Genomic DNA, 21,372 nt, shown 5'->3' with positions numbered 1-21,372 from the left:
AGCTGCTGGTCCCAAGACTATGGTTCCTTTCAATTTTGTATTATCAAATCAGGCAAATTATTCGAGGCATCATTTGTTATCATTGTAAATAGTTAGATAAAACCTTCTCAAAGGGTTCAGTGAGTCGGGGGCTTCAAGTCTAGAATGCGGAAAGAAGGCTCTCAGTGGCTTTCTTTTTCCTGTACTTAGAAAGACAACAGTTGAGACTGCCCAGATGGCTCAGCTGATAAAGGCACCCACTGCCAAACATGACAGCTTCAGTGTGATCTCCAGGACCCACACGGTGGAAGAGAATGAACTACAAGTTGTCCTCTGAGCTACACACGTGCCATAAGCATGTACCCACTCATGCCCAATGTGTATGTGGGTTAGGATTTTTTTTCCTGTGATAAAACATTATGAAAAGCAACTTGATGAGCAACGGATTTTTTTTTTTGCCTACACTTCCATATCATGGTTTGCATCATGGAAGGAAATGAGGGCAGTAACTCAAGGCAGGAACCTGGAGGCAGGAACTGATGCAGAGGCCGTGGAGAAGGGCTGCTCACTGGTTTGCTCCTCATGGTTTGCTCAGCCTGCTTACAGTTACCAGGACAACCAGCCCAGATGTGGTAACACCCATCATACATCTTTCATCAATTAAGAAAATAACCACAGGCTTGCCTGAGGGCTGAACTGGTGGGGGCATGTTTTCTTCAAATGAGGTTTCCCCTTCCAAAATGACCCTAGCCTTTGTCAAGCTGACACAACTAGCCAGCACTACACATACACATAACACACACAACACACACACTCTACTTAAGAATATTACCAGGGCAGGGAATTTGGACTGCTCTTCAGTATCGAGAGGGAGGGGGAATGGAGTGGGGGGAGGAGAAGAGGAGTGGGGATAGGGGGAGGGAAGTGGGGGGAGGGCAATATTTGGGAGGAGGGGAGGGAAATGGGAAATGGGGAGCAGGTGGAAATTTTAATTAAAAAAGAATAAAAATAAATAAATAAGTAAAAAAAAAAAAAAAAGAATATTACCATGGCTGACTATAGCATTGACCATGAGCTCAACACATAACACAGTCACAGAAAACCCTACAGTACCACTTAAACATAATTATTGGCTATAACTGGCAAAATCTCTGGGGAGTCAAAAAAAATTTTTTTCAGTGCTAGGGAGCAAACACAAGGGCTCATACGTCATTCATTCTACCCCCCCCCCCCAAGAAGTTATAAATTTGAATACCAACTTCCTGGGGTAATAGAGTCTATTTTATGTCTAGAAGATATATCCTAAATAAAAATACAATGTATTAAACTATCACAACAATTAAGGCAAATTTTCCAGTGGCATTTTTTTTGTGAAAAATATCTCATTGCTCGATTTAAGTCATCGTTTACTAATAAAACTCACATAGATTCCACTGTGGATAAACTACTCTGAATTCGGACTTCTCTTTCAACTTAAGGAAACCTGTTGTACCCTCAAAGCTCTGAGGCATTTTTTTTTTTTTTAATGATCCAAAAGACCGAAGTGGGTCATCTCAGAATGGAATCCCCAAGCGTCCAGGCCCAGACAGACGCCCAGGCCAGATCACAGCCTTGAGGAAACTCCATGGAGAAGGCAGGATCTCCCAGGCAGGGAGCAGGAAGCCATTGCTCGGCCCGGGCTGGCTGTCTATGTGGCACCCGCGGTAGTCAACCCCCAAGCACTCCGACCCCTCCGGGATCCCAGGCGGGTAGCCAGAGCCGTCGTCGTCCTCCACCCGCACGCAGCGACCCGGGGAACCGCTCGGCTCGGACCAGGCCGCGACCCGGGCGCTCGCCCGCCCCCGCGGCCGCCGCTCCGGCCGTGGCCCACGCACACAGGGGCCCGCGGGCGGCGGGGTCGGGGCGGAGGCCGGGGCGGGCGTGGAGGCCGGACTGCGACCGTGGCCCCAGGCGCGCTTCCGCCGGCCGCGCCGCGCACGCCGCGGTCCATGGGAGGCTTGGCCGGCGGGGGCGGGGGCCGCGCAGCCGGGGACTTTCAGGAACTGCAGGCGCGGGCGGCGGCGGGAGGCGCCGAGCCGCGGGGACCCGAGCGCCGAGAGCAAGGTTGAGACGGAGCCGCCGCGCCGCCGCGCCGGGCCGCAGCCGCCAGCGACAGCCGCAGCCGTCCTCGCCGCCCGCCTAGGGCCGAAGCTCGCTCCGCGGCGCGGGAGACCAGCCGGCCCAGCGGGGCCCGGGAACCGCCCGCCATGGCCACCAAGGTGAGGGGCGCGCGGCGCAGGCCGAGTCGGCCGTTCGGCTCGGCTGCGGCGGCGGGGGAGGGAGGCCGAAGAGCCCCGGCGGGGTCGCTTGCGAGTCCCAGCGGCCCGGGCCGCCGCCTCGGGCACCGGAGCGGAGGAGCGCTGGGGTCGGCTTCCCGGGAGGCGGCTTTGCAAAGTTTGCACCTGAGCCGAGGCGAGCGCCCCGGGACGGAAAGTTCCCGCAGCCCTGGAACCCCGGACCCCCGGAGGCTGTCGCCCGTCGCCTGCCTCCCTCCCCGGTCCGCGGCCCCGCGCGCCAGGGGGCCGAGCCGGGCGGGAAGGACGCTGCAGCCTCCCGGAGCCACGCTCCGCACCCACTGCCTTTAAGTCTCTCATTTTTTCCTTTTGGTTTGCTGTCTTTTCGGTTTGAATGGGACATTTTCGGAGTGAATAAAGTATCAAGAGGGAAATGACTGTGCTTTTAGGTTACGTGTTTGCTGGCAGAAGAGAAACAACAACAAGAAAAAGGGGCCAAGGCCCGAATTGCTTAGTGGAACTTTGGTTCCTGCTTGGTGAATGGCCAGGAATCTTGGTTTGCTTATTTTATGCTGCTGTTTGTGAAATTAGCAGTCCCTCTTTGCTATCTGAGTCTGCAAAAATTCGTCTCTCCGGTTCCCTTTTCTTGTGTGATTTCAGTAGTTACTTGGGGATGAAATAGCCCTCGGGAAAAGCCTGAACCTTGGAAATGAGGACCTGGGGTCCGAGGAAGTACCATAGGTGAACCCCTGATGGATCTGTGATGTGTGGGGAGTGGATTAACTTGTCCGCAGAGTTCTGATTATGTCAAACATCAGCATGTCTTTCCATAATTATTTTTGAATTATCTAAGCTGCTTCTGGGTTGATGCAAACTTTTTTATTTTCGGGTGGGAGTTTATGGAAGGATAATTTTTTAAAAATGTGAAGGAGTTTGAGAGATGAGAAGTGCCTGATACCGCTTGGTCTGTTGAAGTAGGGGCCCAGACAGATTCCGTGCTCCAGCTCTGTAGGTGGAGTGTTTATACAGAAATGAGGCTTCCCCAGGGAACTTGCTAGGGTTGCTGTCATCAGAATTGCCTCGTTAGTCTATCTGGGCTGTGTCGTTGCTTGAACCAACTGCCCACCTCTTGAACATCCTGATTTTGTGACCACCTTGTTGGCAATAAAACCCAATTCAAGCGAAAGATTTCTAAGGAAATTTGATTTTGAGGTTTGTCGCCAAACATTTCAGAAATTGTGAGTCCAAGTGCATAGTTGTCTTGCACCCGTGACAGTGGTTTGTGGCATGAACCCTATTCGGTAGGAGTTGGTTTGTAATACTTTTGACGGCTCTGAGGCGCGCATGCCTGTTTTCGCTTGGCAGCAAATGCACATACCCATGCTTAATGAAACGTTTGTTTGCTGGTGAAGCTTGAACTTTAACGTTTCTAGTGGTAAAAGCAAGGTGGTCTTTGTTCTAAGGTTGAGTTGCCTGTGACCTCACTGAACACAAGTCTCTTAGTCCTTAGCTGTGTAAACATTTCCTCCCTTGTTATCTGCTTCTCTGAAGGCAAATTCCAGCTCTCCTGGCCCGTGGTGCCCTTCCCCACTTCGTAATCACAGTTCCTGGTGGCGGTGTACCCACGTGGACTGGGCGACAGACCATTGCTGACTGAAGAAAGGGGCTGGCTGGGAAGCAGTCATTAGAAGGGAAGCTTTCTGCAGTTTTCTAGCATTCTGTTCCCAGATGCTTCTTGTGACAAACCAGAGTCTTCTTTTTCAGTTGTTCCCAGAGAGACAACTTGTCACTGTTGTTTGTCCCAGCCCCTTCCCTTTCCTACTGCTGAACGGTTTGATTTTTCTCCTCCTTTACTCCTGTAGGTGGTTAAATGTACTTAGTAATGATGATGGACACTGAATAACGTTTTAAGCTCAAGTGGCACTCGAGCTTTGGCTGTAAGAGCTGAGTGTTGGAAAATAAATGCTTCATCTGGACGTTTGAGGTATTGCTGGGATTGCCGTGGGATTTACTGGAGGATGGTATTTTCTTCAGACACTCTTTTCGTCTTCCTTGTTCTTAATAGATTTCCTTGAATATACTCTGAAGTCCCATGTTTTTTTAAGTTATTTTTTGTGTATGGGTGTTTTGTCCACATGGACATCTGTGTACCGCACGCCTTCCTGGTGCCCACAGAGGTTAGAAGAGACCACTTGATCCCCTGGAACTGGAGTTAACTGAGAGTTGTAAGCTCCCATGTAGGCTCTGGAAGAGCAGCCAGTGCTTTTAACCACTGGACCGTCTCTCTAGTCATCCTGAATCTCGTTACTTTAAGAGTTCTTGGTAAAGTCATAATAGACAAAAAGAACTTTAATTGGGCAGTTCTGCTAAAGACAGAAAATCAGCAACTGAACATTTTAAAGGGATCATCTGGGTTTGTTTCTCATCTTCAGTCGAGTGCTGGACTGCGCTTGAGTGCACTGCTTGGAGACAGGTCTCATTTAACAAACACAGTGAGGGACGCGTGGATGGAGTGTTTCTGTCGTGACCTCCGTTAGGTGTCTCCTGAGATTATGCTCTGACATAATCCTGCAGTGAATCTGAGTAAACATGAGTTCATTTCAAAGATCAAGTCTTGAGAACTTTTTGTCTATGTCAAAATAAACACAATTAATGGCAGTCGGCCTATAGCCACATGATTAACTGTAAGTTCCATACTGGAGTTAGGCTTCGCTGGTTGATTTGGATCCTGTTGTGCTTACACGGTCACTTTATAGGAATAATAAAATTCTGGGATGCCTGGTGCCTTGCCTTTCAACTTCACTTTCCAGATCTGTTATGCAGCTTTTGGTTGAATTAAATGAGTGTGGAACCTTAGCAGTCTGGCTAGGAGACGAGGCTCTTCACCAGACTGCATCCATGGGCACAGTTAGAAAGCAACCTTGTAGTCTCTTCCAAGCAAAAACCTCTTTATTTGATTATTAGAAATCCTACCAGAAAAGTCTTAAGAATTAAAGCCGAGTGGCTGAGATTGACTGATTGGTGACGTGTACATGGATGGGGACCTGGGTTCCAGAATCCAAGTTAAAACAAAAAAAAAGCCCAAACTAGTGCATCTGTAGTTGGAGCACTGGGAAGGCCTCCCTGGCCAGCCAGCCTGTCAGAGTCAGCGAGAGATATAGTCTCAAAATAAGATGGAGAACAAGAAAGCCAGCGATGTGACCTCTGACCTCCTGGCCTCCACACACATGTGGACACATGCACACACACACACAACTTTTAAAAATAGTTTGTTTGGGGAGAATTTTGTTCTGATTTTGACATGGGCCCTCACTGGCCTTGAACTCGCTCTGTAGACCAAGTTAAACTCCCAGCGGTTGCAGGCCTCTGTGCCCAGGTGCTGGGATGGCAGGCATGTGCCACCATACCTAGCTGTATAGTTATAGCGCAGGAGACCTAGAGATGCTTCCTGGGCACTTCGCACAACAGTATTTTATGTCTTACCTGTCTGTATGTGTTGTCAGAGAAAGATTCTGTAAGAAACGTGAAACAATCTTTAGCAAAGGAGGAAGAGATTAGGAAGTGAAGAGTTTGGCAAAGATCGTTTTTTACTGCATTTTGCCTTTATGTTGATCATCTGAAAGTTAAACAATAGCTTGACTTTAACCGCTTAAAACTTGGTAGCTTTCATCAGGGTGTAGTGGTGTCCACCTGTAATGCTAGCTCTAGGGCCATGGAGACATGCAGATCTAAGTTCGAGGCCAGTCTGGGCTTTGTGACGAGACCCTCTCAAGAAAGCCCTGATGTGATGTGTCTGCTGTTCTTTCCTGCGTGCCTTCTCTGTGCACATGAGGTCTTAGCCCAGAGCATACCTTCCCAGAAGCCTTTTTGTCCTGTCATCCCTCCCAGTTCCCGGTTACATGTGCTTCTCTAGCTGCCTCCTTAGGCTGCTGTGGGCCCCAGAGGCTGGACTTGTGTGTTTGCTCACCTTTGTATCCCCAGCATCAGTGTGGAAGAGCACAGTGATGACGGTCTGGTGACAGAGACTCATACATTGTAGCTTACCTCCGACTGAAAGTTAGCAACCCCTTTTTAAAAAGAACGTATACATGCACGATGCAAAAATTATACCTGTGGTTTAGATATTAGTAATGTTTGGAAATACAGGGGTCTACTCATAATTCCATGAAAAATTGATTGTTAGTGTGTTAAATAGCTGGAATAGCCTCATACTTTGAGACTTCAAAGAGTGATCGTTAACCTGTGAGTTGTAAACATTGTGCTTAGCTTCCAAAAGTTTAAGATTTCCCCGTTATCTTTTGGTTATTTCTCATTTGAAAGCGTCGATCAGGGAGCCTTCTTGATAGCCAGTACTGTGGCTAGAAACTTGTTGAGACTAAGCATATACTTAGGAAGAAATTCGGTCATGTGTCTTTGTGCAGAAAGGGTCTATCAGTTCTCTGTGCATGTAGTTAGTGAATTAGGTTGAACTTGTTAAATATGCTCTTCACATCTATATCCTTACCGATTTACAGTCTGAAGTTGGTGGAAATACTAAAATGGGCTCTTGCAGGGGAAGGGATAGAGAGATTTAAGAGCCAGAGGACCAGGGAGTCTGCTGTGATGTGGTGACACTATAGGAAGCCTTAGGAAGCCTTACCCAGACATCTCAATAATGTGGTTGCCCAGACAGCCTGCATCATGACCACACTAGCAGCATACCGATGAGATGGAATCCTCGGGCCCCACCCGCAGGGAAGAGTTCTGGCATTCAGTGGCTGTTGAAGGAGCGGGAGTCAAGGCTCTCCAGGGACAAGACCCTTATCAGGCTTGAGTGGTCAGCTCCAAACACTTGTGTATGTGAGCAGCAGTAAATGTACTCAGGTGTGTGCGCGCGTGCGCACATGCTCATATAAGTAAAGAGAATCACAGAAGGGGTCTAAGTCAGCCAGAGTGGGTGGGTTGGAGAGAGAAGCGAGGGAGGGATGGAAATGTTACAAATACAGCATGCTTACATGAGGGTCTAAAAACTTTATAAAAAATAAACTTAAAATATAAAACAAAAGACCAAATAAAATGGTGGGCTTAAACAGTTTCACTGAGCTTAATAGTACCTTTCAGGTGATTAGACTTTTGTCTTTACGAGGTGACCCCCTGTTGCTAGTGATGCATTGTTCCTTAAAACTATTGTTTCCACTGTTAATCTGACTTTGCTAGCTTTCATTTCATAAATATCGGTCGAATTATTTATTTATTTGGTTTTTTTTGAGACAGAGTTGGCTACCAGCTCTGGAACTTGCTCTGTAGACCTGGCTGGCCTCAAACCTACAGAGACCCACCTGCCTCCCAAGTGCTGGGAAAGGGTCCTGACATATCTTACCTTTTGATCCGAGCTATCTTTGTTGCTAGGGATTTTTATCTGCCACTGTTTATGTTTCCTGATATTTACCATCTCACAGGTTGATTGGGGGTTAGTCCGCTCTCAGGGTTTTGGAAGCTATACTACCTCTCCCAATCCCTAGCATTTGGGCTTGTATTATATGTCTCTTTCCCCCAGTGGAGGACGTTAGTCTGTTAATGTTTCTAAATTTAAGTCTGAAGTTACTCAATATCATACTTTCTGAATTTAAAAATGACCTAAGGATATATAACTGCAATAAATTTCCTAGTATAATCAGTTATTACTTAGTATTAAATAAAATAGAAGCTGGATGTTTTCACGTATAGAGTTAATGATTATTTAGATGTATTGTGTCCCTATCTTTGTATACTATACTTTCTTATATTCAGTCCTTTGCCTCTGGAGTGCAGGGATTAAAGGTTGCACCACTGCTCCCAGATACACCCTTTCTTGGGTACTGGGTTTTCTTCTGCTTAGAGTAAATTGGCGTTCCCATTAAGGCAGGCTTGTTGTTGATAACTGGTCATTTATGAAATGCATTTTTCCTGTCCATCAGAGATGGTGGGCTTTCTGGGTGCAGCAAGTTCTAGGCTCAGCACAGTGAACCTGTCCTTGCTCAGCTTCCAGGGTCACTGAGCAGCCATTGGCTACAGTTGTTTTCTAAGTGCCCAGGTCTTCCCTCCGCCTGTTGTCAAGACCCCCGTCTTCACTGTTCTGTTAAGGGGGTCTGGGCTGTGTTCTGGTTTTAGAAGTTCTGTTTGGTTATTCCTTAGTCTCTGATTCCTTCCTCATGTTTTCAGTTTCTGACCTGATGAGTCCGGTAACAGAAGTCCAGCTGGGTCTTTCTGCACCTCCTTCATGGTGCTTTGTTTCCTTGGATGTTTTACTATTTTATTTTTTCCTTGGGATTCAGTCTGAGTGGGTTCTGGTTGTCGCACTGGAATTGTGTTTCCCAGGAAGCGTTTGTTTACCCTGGTCCTCTGGAGTCTCTCAGCCTTGAGTTGTCCTCCTGTGCTGCTCCTTCGTGGTTTCCAGCTATGCCAGACAGCCGATGCTGGCCTCCTGGCTTCCCTCCTTCCCTGCTCCACACCTTGGCGTCATTTCCTTGCTGTCCTTTCCTTCTTTCCTTCTGACTGGGATTCCTAGCAGCCCCAGCTGGTCAGTGTCAGAATTTTGCTCCCTTACTTCCTTGACTCTGTGCAGCCTAAGTGCAGCTCAGTCAGGGTTCGGTGAATACAGGGTGAAAATTCTGCTTAGCATGTGTACTTCTCTCTGGGTTTCTCTGCCTTTACTCCAGTTTGGCATTTACCAGAGCTTTTCCCTTGTGCTGACTAAGGAGCATGTCTTACAGGCCATGTGACTGGATGCTTTTTTTGGTTTTTCGAGACAGGGTTTTTCAGTGTAGTACTGGCTGTCGTGGAACTCTCTTTGTAGACCAGGCTGGCCTTGAACTCACTGAGATCCACCTGCCTCTGCCTCCTGTACTCTGGGATTAAAGGTGTGCACCACCATCGCCCTGCTGACTATCTGCTTTTTTGCTTGAACATTTATTGCACTTTGCTGTTCCAGTCTGGTATTAGCTTGTCACACCTGCTGGAATAAAAGCCGAATCAGAGTGTCCTGGGAGCACACTCACTGGAAGTGAGGAGAGTGGAGTGTGATAGCAGCTGTGAAAATCTCATCTCTGGAATGTTTGTGTGCACATCTGGGTGAGAATGGATTACCGCCAAGCGTTCAGAGTTGTACACTTGTGTGCATCTTACAACTTCCCAATTAGTATTTCTTTTTCTCTTTTTTTTCCTTATGGTCTTTAAAACCGTGTTGTTTTTGCCCCTCTTGCTCATTTTAGACATTATAAACATAGTATTTAAGGATGCTGGGTCTCCTGACTCAGTCTTTGTAACTTACTTTAATATCTGCAAATGAGTCCTGAAATATTTATCCCTGAAGAGGCAGTGCTCCAAGAGTCACAGACTTGCTTCTCTCCCTCTCGGTGAGAGAGTACTATTCCATAACGAGGTGTGCTGGAGCTGAGGTCTCAATTAAAGTGCTCTTTGATAGAGTATCCTTCCTTCAGGACAGAAAGTGTATTTGAAAGAAGGCACAAGTGCCTAGAGTCTCTGGTTGGGCTCTAAAATTTTATGCAGGACTTGTCATGTTAGATCACTTTTAGGAGCCAGCAAAGAGCATGTGGTGGACAGATAGTCTCATGCCCTGGTCCGTTCCCAGTTCTCTGTGGACAAGGACATGGTGTTTAGGAATGGTTAAAGTTAGTTCTCCTTATAGTTTCCACGTAAGCAGTTTCCTTAAAATGCTTGATGTGTTTATATGCTGTGCTTGGTTTTCAGTATTTAGAACAGATTCTCCAGGGAAAGGGTTGAGTCAGTCTTTACAGAGCATAAATTCTTCCCATTTTTGATACTGTTATTCAAATGTATATAATGTTACAGTAATACACAGACTCACAAATGTGCATAGCTTCTTTTTCTGTCCCTGATAAAATGCCTTGACAAAAGCAATCGAAGATGTATTTCAGCTCACAGTTCAAGGGTACAATCCATCCTCACAAGAGTCAAAGCTATAGGAGCAGGAAGCAGATGGTCACACTCCACCTATAGTTATGAAGGCGAGAGGGGGAGAGGGAGAGTGTGTGTGCAGCTTTTTCTTTTCTGTATAATCCCAGAGCCCAGGCTAGGGATTGGTGCCACCCACAGTGGGTAGGTCTTCCCACCTATCCAAATAACCTCTCACAGGCACACCAAAAGGCTAACCCTAACCAAGATAATCTCTCATAGGCGTTGGGAGCCTTGTCTCCTGGCTGGTTCTCATCTTGCCAACCATCATAAATACTAATGACCTCATACTACCTTTTAGTGCTGAGTGTTTCTCTGTGAATTGTGCTTTCACACGAAGCTGTTTTGACAGGGGCTTGCTGAGAGTTCTAGGCCAGCCTGGGTTACATGGTAAGTACAGGCAAGTCTAGGCTATCATACCAAGACCATCTCAAATAAAGTAAAACACCCAAGATACATGAGGGGGAATTGTATGCATGGAGTGGATTTTGAGGTAGCCACCATCCTCTGTAGTTAACTGTAGCCATGTCATAAGAACTCATTTGGTTTGAGATTTCCTTTGAATTTTGTATTTAAGAAAAAAAATATAATGTCTTCAGAATGCAATAATAATGTGTCTTAGAGGTAGGCTAGCAGAGAGATCAGGAGCCTGGCTTCTGATCCCAGACGAGTCTGGTTAGTGTGCTGCAGACAAGTACTGCAAGCTCACTTTCCTCTAAATAGAAAGACTGGAGTAGATTTGGCTGGGAATTCCACACAATCCAGATGGGCATAAAGAAATGTAGTGATAAATAAAACTACTCTTTTATAAAAATGTACAATGGATTTTGTTCCCCTTCTATAATCTGCTCATTCCCAGGGTTGATCATAACCTGGGGGTGAAGGTCTTTATATTTCATAGCTGGCCTTGAAAAGTAAGACCTTATCTTGCCTTCCGGTCCTCTCAGCCCTCCAGGGGCTTGCTCTTTAGTTTTTACTCCTTAACCTTAGAAGTTCGTCCACCTGCCCTTCTTAGTGAGAACGAAGGAGCCATTTGCTGGTTCTATGCTGTGTGGGGTGCAGATCTCTGCATGGCCTGACTTCCTATCTCAGTGCAGGAAGGAGCTGTCCACCAGTTGTAGGTTTGCCTCTCCAGGTCTCACATTGTGTCTGGATGCTGACTGCTCTCCACTGCCTTTGCTGGAGCCTTGGGCCTCTGTTTGCTGCCTTTGGGAGCTTCGCGCTCACTCTCTGGTTTGCAGGATTCTCGTAGGTTTTTCTGTCTAGGTTAGAGGTTTTAGACTCCCAGACTAGAAAGACTGCTTTGTCGTGGCTTTCGAGATAGTGGCACTAATGGTTCGAGTTGAAGAGAAGAAAGTGGGGGCAGGGGGAGGGGGAGAAGCAGCAGCCACCCACTTTAGAGATTGAAGGTAACATTACTAAAGTATTATCTTTACCAGTGTATCTCAAGAACTAATTGAACATTTCCCTGTGGGCTAACCAATGTATCTGTCTGTAAAGCGAGAAATGGGTGTTATGATTGGGTTGTGGTATTTCATAGTACTGTAAACAGACAAGTTGTTGAGTCTCGTGTAGTCTTAGCATTTGGACTGTAGAGTCACGGAGATCAGAAGTTCAAGGTCATCTTCTACCAAGTAGTGAGTTCCTGGCCAGCCTTGTCTCGAGTACCTTTCTTTGTCTGTAGAGCAGAACCATGTACCCAGTTCACCAAAATCACATGGTCACTCATTATGCTGATTTGTTCTTTAGTAATTTCATCACCCACTTATTGGACCAAAGAATGTTGCAATGTGAGGAATATAGCTTCTAAGAAATTATTTTTCAAACCACTGTCCTCAGGGGGCTGGGAAGCTGGCTCATCAGTTAAGAGTGCTGACTGTTCTTCCGGAGGACCTGGGTTCAATTCCTAGCATCCACATGTCAGCTCACAAATGTCTGTAACTCCAGTTCTAGGGATCTGACCCCTTACACAGACACATATGCAGGCAAAACACCAGTGCGCATAAAATAAAATAAGATCCCTGCCCCAAGGGGTTGGGGCTGATAACAGTAGTCAGTGAAGTCCTACAGGAAGGTGCCCGAGACCTGAAAGAAGGGGTGGTGTTGTCATTCAGAGCTCTTAGGAAAGGTATTACCCTCGGGTATGCATGTCTGGCCAGTGCCTGTTCGCACAGAATTGTCCATGGGCCAAGTCAGTAGGGAGCTAGCTGTGTGCCGCGCCTGGGACCTTGCTTTGGTTTGGCAATGTGAAACTGTCGGAGTGTTTCACCATGCCCGACGACTGGCTCCTTTGCTGCTGCTTCTTGAGCTTGTGTTCACTTTGATACCGGATTGAAATCTTTAATTCCTTCTTAAACCTTAATTGATTGTATCCAGGACAAACATTGCTGTATTTAATCGGATCAGCGAGCTTCAGAAGCCCTGGAGGATCATCCTTCTGTAACTTGTGTATCTCAATCAGTTCAGAGATTCTGGAAAGAAGGAAGAATATATCTGATAGGTGTGTCTGAAAACCAGGTAGAAGCCTTTGACCTATAGCCAGGTTGGCCTGTCATCCTGACCTCACTGGTGTCCACCACAGGGTCACGTAGGCCTGACTGCATTCCTCTTCTGATGATGCTGTAGCTGGTTTCTGGTGTGACTGACTCCTGAAGCCTCCAGGTGTGAACAGGGCAGGGTAAGAAGCAGCTGAAGTACCGAGAACTGGGCTGGAATGTTGCTCTGGGCTTAGAAGAAATGACATCATCCTGGTTTAGGATTTTGAGATTCAGTGAATGAATCTTTGTTCTTCTGTGGGTCATTCAGTAATTATTTTTGTTTGTTCAAAATATATTAATAGAATTTCATAAAAGTCCATGCCTATGAATTGTTAATATATTATCCAAACATTTTGGCATACGTCAGCATTTTTTTGTAGCTATTTGTAAACATTTCAAATGTAGACCAAAGTAGAAAGGCACAGTGAACCTTCATGGACGCCTCCTGCAGCCACAGTGGGCTGCTCCTAGGCAGTTTCACTTACTGTAGTCCTCTGTCCACATGTTCCTCTTCCCTCGTTGGTTTTGAAAAAAACTTCAACATTATTTCATGGAAAATATTTTCATATATATGTAAAGACTTTCCAAAAATACACATTCGCCGGGTGGTGGTGGTGCACGCCTTTAATCCCAGCACTCGGGAGGCAGAGGCAGGCGGATCTCTGTGAGTTCGAGGCCAGCCTGGTCTACAAGAGCTAGTTCCAGGACAGGAACCAAAAGCTATAGAGAAACCCTGTCTCGAAAATCCAAAAAAGAAAAAGAAAAAAAATACACATTTAAACATTAATAACTAACCTTAATAGGGAAATTTTGGTCGTAATAGTGGCCTTGTAAATGCATCATAAATTGTGTTTATGTTGCTTAATGATCATTAAGGCAAATTTGTTTTTAAGTTTACATGAATAGGTCATACAGCTGACAGCCATTAAGGGTCATCTAAAGATGGCACTGTCTTCACCTGGAGACTAAGACATACGCATGGTCTGCACATACCAGCTCGTTAACGCCTGTTGGCCGAGGTTTTCTGTCCTGCCCAGTCCTGTAGCTGTTAAGTCCCAAAGAATACACAGAGGTCTACATTAGTTATAAACTCATTGACCCATTAGTTCAGGCTTCTTGTTTACTAATTCTTATAATTTACATTAGCCCATAATTCTTGTCTGAGTTAGCCACGTGGCTTGGTAACCTTTTTGGCAAGACATTCACATCTTGCTTCCTTTGAGGCTGAGTCACTACTACAGACTTAAACTTCCCTCTTTCCAGAATTCTCATCGTCCTGCCTCTACTTCCTGCCTGGCTACTGGCTAATCAGCATTTTATTAAAAATAATGCAAGTGACAGGATAAAAGACCATTGTCCCACAGCAAACTCCAGTGCCCTTACAATCCTCACGGGACAAGGCTGCCCTTGGTCCACAGCTCAGGTGGGGGCAGCAGCAGGAGGAGGCTGAGGGGAGTGGAGAAGGATGGCTGCAGTTATCTGCTGAACTGATGGAAATGACGATGGGCAGGGAAGCAGTGAATATCTCATCTCAGGCATGCTCAGCAGTCCTTAGATAGCCAGCGTCTCCCCATTGAGTCCATTCCTGGGAGTGCAGTTCTTGTCTTGTGTAACCCACATTCATAATGCATTGCCTACAGCTTCCGTTTTTAGTTTGTTGTAAAGAGCCTGGAGAATTTGAGGTGATTTCGCATCATTGTGAGTACAGAATCCTAGATTTTCAGAAATGTTTCCCCATCTGTCTGAACTGCTGTCTCGGTTATACTTAGTGAGCTTTTAGCAATTTATTTTGATGGTTCCTAAAAATGTTCAACTTAGGTTTTTTTAGTTACTTTTTCACTCATTTCATCATCTTATGCAATAATTCAGCTGCATATCTCCAGTAGTAAGTACAAGTGTCTAAGCTGGCTTACAGATTATCCCCACTGGCTCTCTGTAAGCATGAGGTCCATTGGTGGTATCAGAAGTACTCCCATGTTTTAGAGTAGGTGGCTGCATGCTAAACTCAGCATGCCTGTGTATTATACAATGTGTGGCGTGCACCTTGCATCCGATAAATTGCTAATGTAAATTACAGCTTTCATGACAGTCTTCTATGAGTGAGGTTTTTTTTTTTTTTGGTAGCCTAGGCTGCTCTCAAGAATTCAGTCCCCCCCCCCCCCCCCCGGCCTCCAATATTCTGGAATTACAAGCATGTGCCACAGAACCAACAGTAAGTTCTATTTTAGATTTGTGGCCTATTAACCCAGATTGCTTAGGTTAGAGTGTTTTTTCTTAAGAGCCCAAGATTTGGCTTTGAAAAGAATCGATCAGGACAGGTACTGGATTCAGTATTGTTTTGTTACTTAGTTCTGTTACCTGGTCACCTACCTTGAGTCTGTCAGTATCCTAATGCCATATCAGAAACTTACAGAATAATTAAAAATACATGTTTTCAAAGTACATTTTAAAAAATTGTGTTCTAAGTATCTTAAAGTAATGTAATGGGTCATTTTTCTGTAATATTTTATAAGTAGTAAAACAGGTCATACCTCTTTAGATGGAGAGTCTTGTAACCGGACATTTTTCTCTTCCATCTTCCAGTTCCCAAAAACCATTCTGAAGCTTAATATTAATTACAGACTGTTTGGCCTATTAGCTCATACTTATTATTAACTTATAACTTAAATTAACCCATTTTTATTATTCTATACTTTACCTTGAGGCTCATGGCTTGTTACCTCACATCTTGCTTCCCCAGAAGCTGCTGGCATCTCTCTGTCTCTAGCCTCTTCTTCCCTGTTCTCTGCTTGGATTTCCTGCCTAGCTGTATTCTGCCCAGCCATTGGCGAAAGCCACTTCTTTATTAACCAATGGTAATAAAACATATTCACAGCATACACAGGGGAATCCCACACTATCTCCCTTTTCTGTCTAATTAAAAAGGAAGATTTTAACTTTAACATGGTAAAATTACATATACCAAAACAGTTATCAAGCAAGAACTATAGTTACAATATTTAGTCTGTTTGAACTTGGCAAAATTGAAGAAAATATTCTATCCTATTTTTGTGAGTCTAAAGTTTCATATCTAGCTTATCTTTTACTATAACTAAGGAAAGCTATAACTGTCTATTCTTCATCTCCATCAAAGATCCAGAGGGATATTATATTACCTAAGTTAACAGGAAGTACATTGATGCAACTTCCAAAACTCTAGAACTGATAGATATCTGACTGCCTGGACAATCACCCAAAGGTCTTCTGTAATGTTAGGGCATCCCTCTTGTCCATACTATCTGGCATATTTCTTAGTGAAGCAGGAAATTTGAACCCGTTACACCTATATTGGCAGTTTGTCAGTCTGCAGTGTCCTGCAGAGTGCCTGGCAGACTCTTCCATGAAGCAAGAACCCAGAAGGACTGTTCATCAGTCGCTTGGTTCCTGTAGATCCTGTGTGTCCAGTTTATACTGTCATGCAGTCCAGGCAAGAGCAGTTTCTTGCCCAAATGGCTAGCCTTTCCATATTGAAAGGAAACTCCATAAGGAGCTTCTTCAGTGCCCATCATCTCCTTGAAGTAATCGCTGCTGCCAGGAGCAGGCATGTTTCACTTTCAAGAAAAGTCTACGTTTTTAAAACATTTTAAATACCACATTCTGTAGGCCTTTGAAGTGTTTTAAGATTACCTATCCATCTGAAATATGTCTGTATATCTAGAAAACCTAATTAATATGCTTATAAGTTTGACTATTACAGATGACTGTTAATTTGTATTTTAACTATATTTTACATTTTAAATGAGCTGCATAAACATAATACCTTAAACAAGAGTAGAAATATACATATAGTATAACAAAATTCACCTTAAATATGTATCAATAAACCAAAATCTATACCAATGTGAAGTATTCTGAGATTAAAAGTTGTTTTTTGGATCAAAGTAGATTTAATAATCTACCTTTTTATCATTTCTGTATCATAGCCTCCTTTTTCTTTAGAATGAGATTGACTGTGACCATTAATCATTTATAACCAACCCACTTTAAATCAAAACAAACATTCATGAACAATATTTTGGGAATTTAGATATAGTTTTCTATACTACTTCCTGCTGATTGGGGACACATGTAATAATCTAATGGGGATCCTGAAAAGAATTAGAATTATGGTCAAGTCTTGATTGGGATTTTTTTTTTTTTTTTTTTTTTTTTTTTTTTGTGGTTGATTCATCTCAGCCAATAGCCTGTAAGCTGTTCTGGATGTTGGATCACCTGGGCCATTGCTCCCATGGAGACTTCTCAGGGGTCTTGATCAAACGACATTAGCCTAGATGGAATCCACAACTTCTCATCTTCTGTGGAAACAAAAGCAGGACCTCTTTTACAAAGCAACATATCCTTAGTCCCAAATTTTGAAGTCAAATACCTTTATGTTGGTTTAGTTGAGCAGCCCCCACAATCAAATGTCTCTCTGCAGTTAGCTCACTGACAGTCAAAAGACTGAAAGAAAATGCAGTAGTTCTCTACATAATTCATAATCCAGACTCTCTGTGTATTTTCTATCTTTCATGGCTTATTATACTTTTTCTTACTCTATTTCCTTTTTATGAACCTACTTATTATCTTTAAATTATTCTTTTAATCTATGACTCTGTCTATTCTTTATCCTCTCTTTCCCAAGCCTGTGTATATTTATCAAACACATTGTGATCCATTTAGAGTCCTTTTTGTCCGAATCTATCTTTATTGTGTATCTGTAATCATTTTCTGTCCAAGAGAGTTTTTAAAATGCTAAGTGGGTGTGACTATGATCAAAGATGCAGCTTTGGCTGTTGACTCCACCCCATTCTGCTTTCCAACATAGTGGAGGTAAGTTCACTGCCAGTTCTGGGAGCCATGCTCACCACTCCAACTGTGGGACACAGCAGGTCCAAGCCACCACCAAACAATCACTCTGCCCATCACCCCTTTTAGTCTGAGTAAAAGCTAAATCCACCACACAGTGTGCAGCTGATTAGCCTCTCCATACTGAGGCCTCTGTGAGACTGTGGAAACCTATGCTGCTATGGTGGCTGGTGCCCAGCTCTACTTTGTAGGCAGCTGTTGAGAGATGCGTCTCTGCGCAGCTGTTGAGAGATGCGTCTCTGCACAGCTGTTGAGAGATGCGTCTCTGCACGGCTGCTGGTATGAGACTGTGAGAGTAGGAAGCCCAGTGAGGCTTCATTTCTGTGTGTTCAGAACCTTTTAAAAACTTTCTCAGGTCTTACGTGGATCCACGCCAGGCAGTGGGCACCATTTTTAACTGGAGGTTTCTCTCTTTCCCGCCTGCCAGTTCCCAAATAACCACTCTGAGGCTTAAATTACTTACAAACATTTGGCCTATTAGCTCAGGATTATTATTAACTAGCTCTTACAACTTAGGTTAACCTATTTATATTATTCTATATTTTACCTTGAGGCTTGTGGCTTGTTATATCACATCTTGCTTCCCTAGCTGCGGCTGACATCTCTCTGACTTTGCCTTCTTTCTCCGTTTCTCTGCTTGGATTTCCTGCCTAGCTGTATTCTGCTCTGCCACAGGCCAAAGCAGCTTCTTTATTCACAGCATGTGTGTGTGTGGAGTGTTGTTCCATATCAGAGCCTTACAGGTCTGAATAGTCATAGGTAACTGAATAGTTAAACTGTCTGGAGAATTCTTTCATTCCACTCTACACGTAAGGGACTATTTAATTTTTGAGAAAATCTATTCTGCTGGTGGTGATAAGATATAATCTTTCTGGATGTGTCAATTCACCCTTTGTTTATGGTTTATAATTCAACGGAAGTAATTAGGTTTACTTGTGAGAATATGAAAAGCAAAGCAAAACCAAACGTTATTTCTACCCTTGTTTTGTAAGAAATGCAGACAAATAAAAACCGTTTCTACAGTGCCATGTTTAATCCCCAAGCAGGGCTGAACCCATGCGGTGCTTGCTGCTTCCTGGCAGTGCTTTGGTCCTTGCTCTGGGAGGGTTATCTCATCCTCGCTCACTCTCTTCCTCACTCCCCTTCCTATGTTTTGCATAGGCTCATGGAGCAGACGGTGAGGATAGCTGGGAAAGGCCAGACTTTCCCATCATAACGTAAGATAGTCCAGGATTGCAATTCCATCTTCACTGCTTCCTAGCAGATTCCTCCCTCTGGGCTGAGGATCCCATTTGTAATTATGCCAGAGCCAATCATTTCCTTTATAGAGAGGCTAAGCGTGTCATGTTGAGACTCACATGGAGTAAAGAATATAGAGTCACCCCACTTCCCTCCTACTAATTGCTCCCTGGACTAATTATGTATTAGATCTCTCCCTCAGCAGCTTACCTCTGTTATTTACTAGAATGAGGAGTATAAAGCTACAAGATGGGGGGAGAGGGGCAATAAGGAAAGAAGGGACATGGGTGTTGTGAGCCAGAAGCCGTGTTTACTGTACTGGTGCTCTTGTGGGTGAGAGAAGAGAGTGATCTGGGTGGGAATGGGGCTGGGGCTGGATTTTCAGGTAGGGTTGAACTGTGAACATTCTTCAATTCCAGAGAAATGGATTTTAGCATGGTCTCAGTGTAGTGACACAGTAGCTTTTGAGGTATGATGTGATGGTCACTTTCTGGAGAGAGCCTCCAAGACAAAAGTCAGGTGGATAGAGGAAAGATTTTATCCTGCATGATCTTTATGGAGCCTGGTTGTAGCTTGAGATGATGCTGACACCAAAGGTGTGGTGTCGTGAAGTGTTTCTCTGTGCGGTTGTCCAAGCCGGAGGTGAATAACTAACTGCATGTCTCACTCGTGGATCTGCATGGGATCCGCTGTGAGCAGCGCTCAAGCCCTACAGCTGTCCAGTGCATTTTATCCCTGGTTATATTTATGGTGCTCCCTTTTCTCTGAGTGCACATCATTTGCACAGAAAGCAGTGTAGCCCTGCTCTAAACAAGGTGCTAACCTTCAACCTCTTCGTGAGCATGCCTTTGTGTGGCTGCTGGTCTTTGTTCACACTGGTCTGTGCTGTGCGGCTCTTGACTGTGCCTCTGCATCTGTGTCCTTCTGCTATACCAGCCTCATGTGCTCTATCCCTTGTTCTCCAGCACTAGCTCCTTCATTCTGTAGATCTCAACCCTATGATGCCTCCTCAGCCACCTATCTAATAGCCCTTGAGGGAGCTCTGTCTCACCAGTCTTTAAATAAACTCCACAGCTTGGAATTGCCTGGCACATTGAAACAGATGGTTCTTTGACAAGAAAGGCGAAGCGCTTATCTAAAGTGTTCTGTTATTAACAAAAACTCAGGGGCAGTGGTGGCGCACACCTTTAATCCCAGTACATGGGAGACAGAGGCAGGTGGATCTCTGTGAGTTCAAAGCCACCGTGGTCTACAGAGCTAGTTCCGGGAAAGCTAGGGCTATTACACAGAGAAACCCTGTTTTGAAAAACCAAAAATAAATAAATTAAATACAAATATTGGGGTAAAAACCTGCCAAGAAAGCAGCAGAGGATTGACCAGGCCAGCTTCCCAGATCAAAAAGGCAGAGAATCTTTCTAAGGCCCTCCCCACTCTATCCTGGGTCTTCAAATCTCTATGGCTAATTCTGGTCAACCTGTTGTTGACTCCGTCCCCTGATTCAAGGTTAACTTTATTAACTGTCCTGGAGTGTCACAGTGCAACAGAAAGGGGCCTTGTTTGCTTTTCTTCCACAGCCCCTCCTAGAACAGAACCTGGCCACAGCAACTGCCTAGTCCACGTTTGTTGATAAAATGAACTTGGACCAGCTCCCTCGATTTCATCTGGTCCCGCTGGTCATCAGCTTCAGCAACCATGCAGCATCCTGTCAGAATGCGGTCTAAAATTGGCTGTGGTGCCCTCAACAAACAGAAACCAACTCTGCTGGGGCAAAAGCCTTGTCTCAGTCTGTGGGAGAGCTTTAGAAAGTATAATTAAGAAATATACCCAGGTGGTGGTGCACGCCTCAAGTCCCAGCACTTGAGTTCGAGGCCCGCCTGGTCTACAAAGCGAGTACCAGTACAGGCAGAGCTACACAGAGAAAGCCTGTGCCAAAAAAAAACAAAACAAAAACAAACCCACAACAACGGAGAAGAAGAGAAGAAGAGGGGGAGGAGGAGGACAGGAGGAGAAGAAGATATGTTTGTGGGGAGGGTTGGAGAGGTGATGCAAAGATGAGGACCTGAGTTTGGAGCCCTAGGACGCATGTAAAGAAGACAGGTGTGGTCGACCCATCTGTGTGTAGCTGTATCCCTGGGGTGAGGGATACAAGCAGATTCATGGAGGTAATAGCCCGGCCAGTCTAGGCAGATGGTGAGACCAGGCTCAGTAAGAAACCCTGTCTTAAAAGATTAGGTGAAGAGCAAGCCTGGAAGACACTTAATGTTGACCTCTGACCTCCACAAGTGTAACAGGAGGCCGCTTGTTGGTTCCCTGCTGCCTAGCCTCGAAATAATCACACAGAAACTGTATTAATTAAATCACTGTTTGGCCTATTAGCTCTAATTTCTTATTGGCTAGCTCTTATATCTTAATTTAACCCAATTTCTATTAATCTGTGTATTGCTACATGGCTGTGGTTTACTGACAAGTTTCCATTTAGTGTCTGTCTCTGGTGGGACTACATGGCT

General features: G+C 44.8%; 1 protein-coding gene across 2 annotated transcripts in view; it reads left to right on the top strand.

The window, feature by feature from the left end:
- The first annotated feature begins 1,936 nt into the window (after window positions 1-1,936).
- The window catches only part of Snx9 (sorting nexin 9), a 90,435-nt gene continuing 70,999 nt past the window's right edge, over window positions 1,937-21,372 (top strand). The window contains exon 1 of one of the 2 annotated variants that reach the window (XM_057762606.1): window positions 1,937-2,237. In XM_057762606.1, the coding sequence (XP_057618589.1) occupies window positions 2,226-2,237 (12 nt within the window). In that variant the 5' untranslated portion in view covers window positions 1,937-2,225. The remainder of the gene's footprint in view (window positions 2,238-21,372) is intronic. The other variant, XM_057762607.1, reaches the window with a different exon arrangement.

Source organism: Chionomys nivalis, chromosome 2 (genome assembly GCF_950005125.1).
Source record: "Chionomys nivalis chromosome 2, mChiNiv1.1, whole genome shotgun sequence".
NCBI lineage: Eukaryota > Metazoa > Chordata > Mammalia > Rodentia > Cricetidae > Chionomys > Chionomys nivalis.
This window is presented reverse-complemented; position numbering and strand designations above follow the sequence as displayed.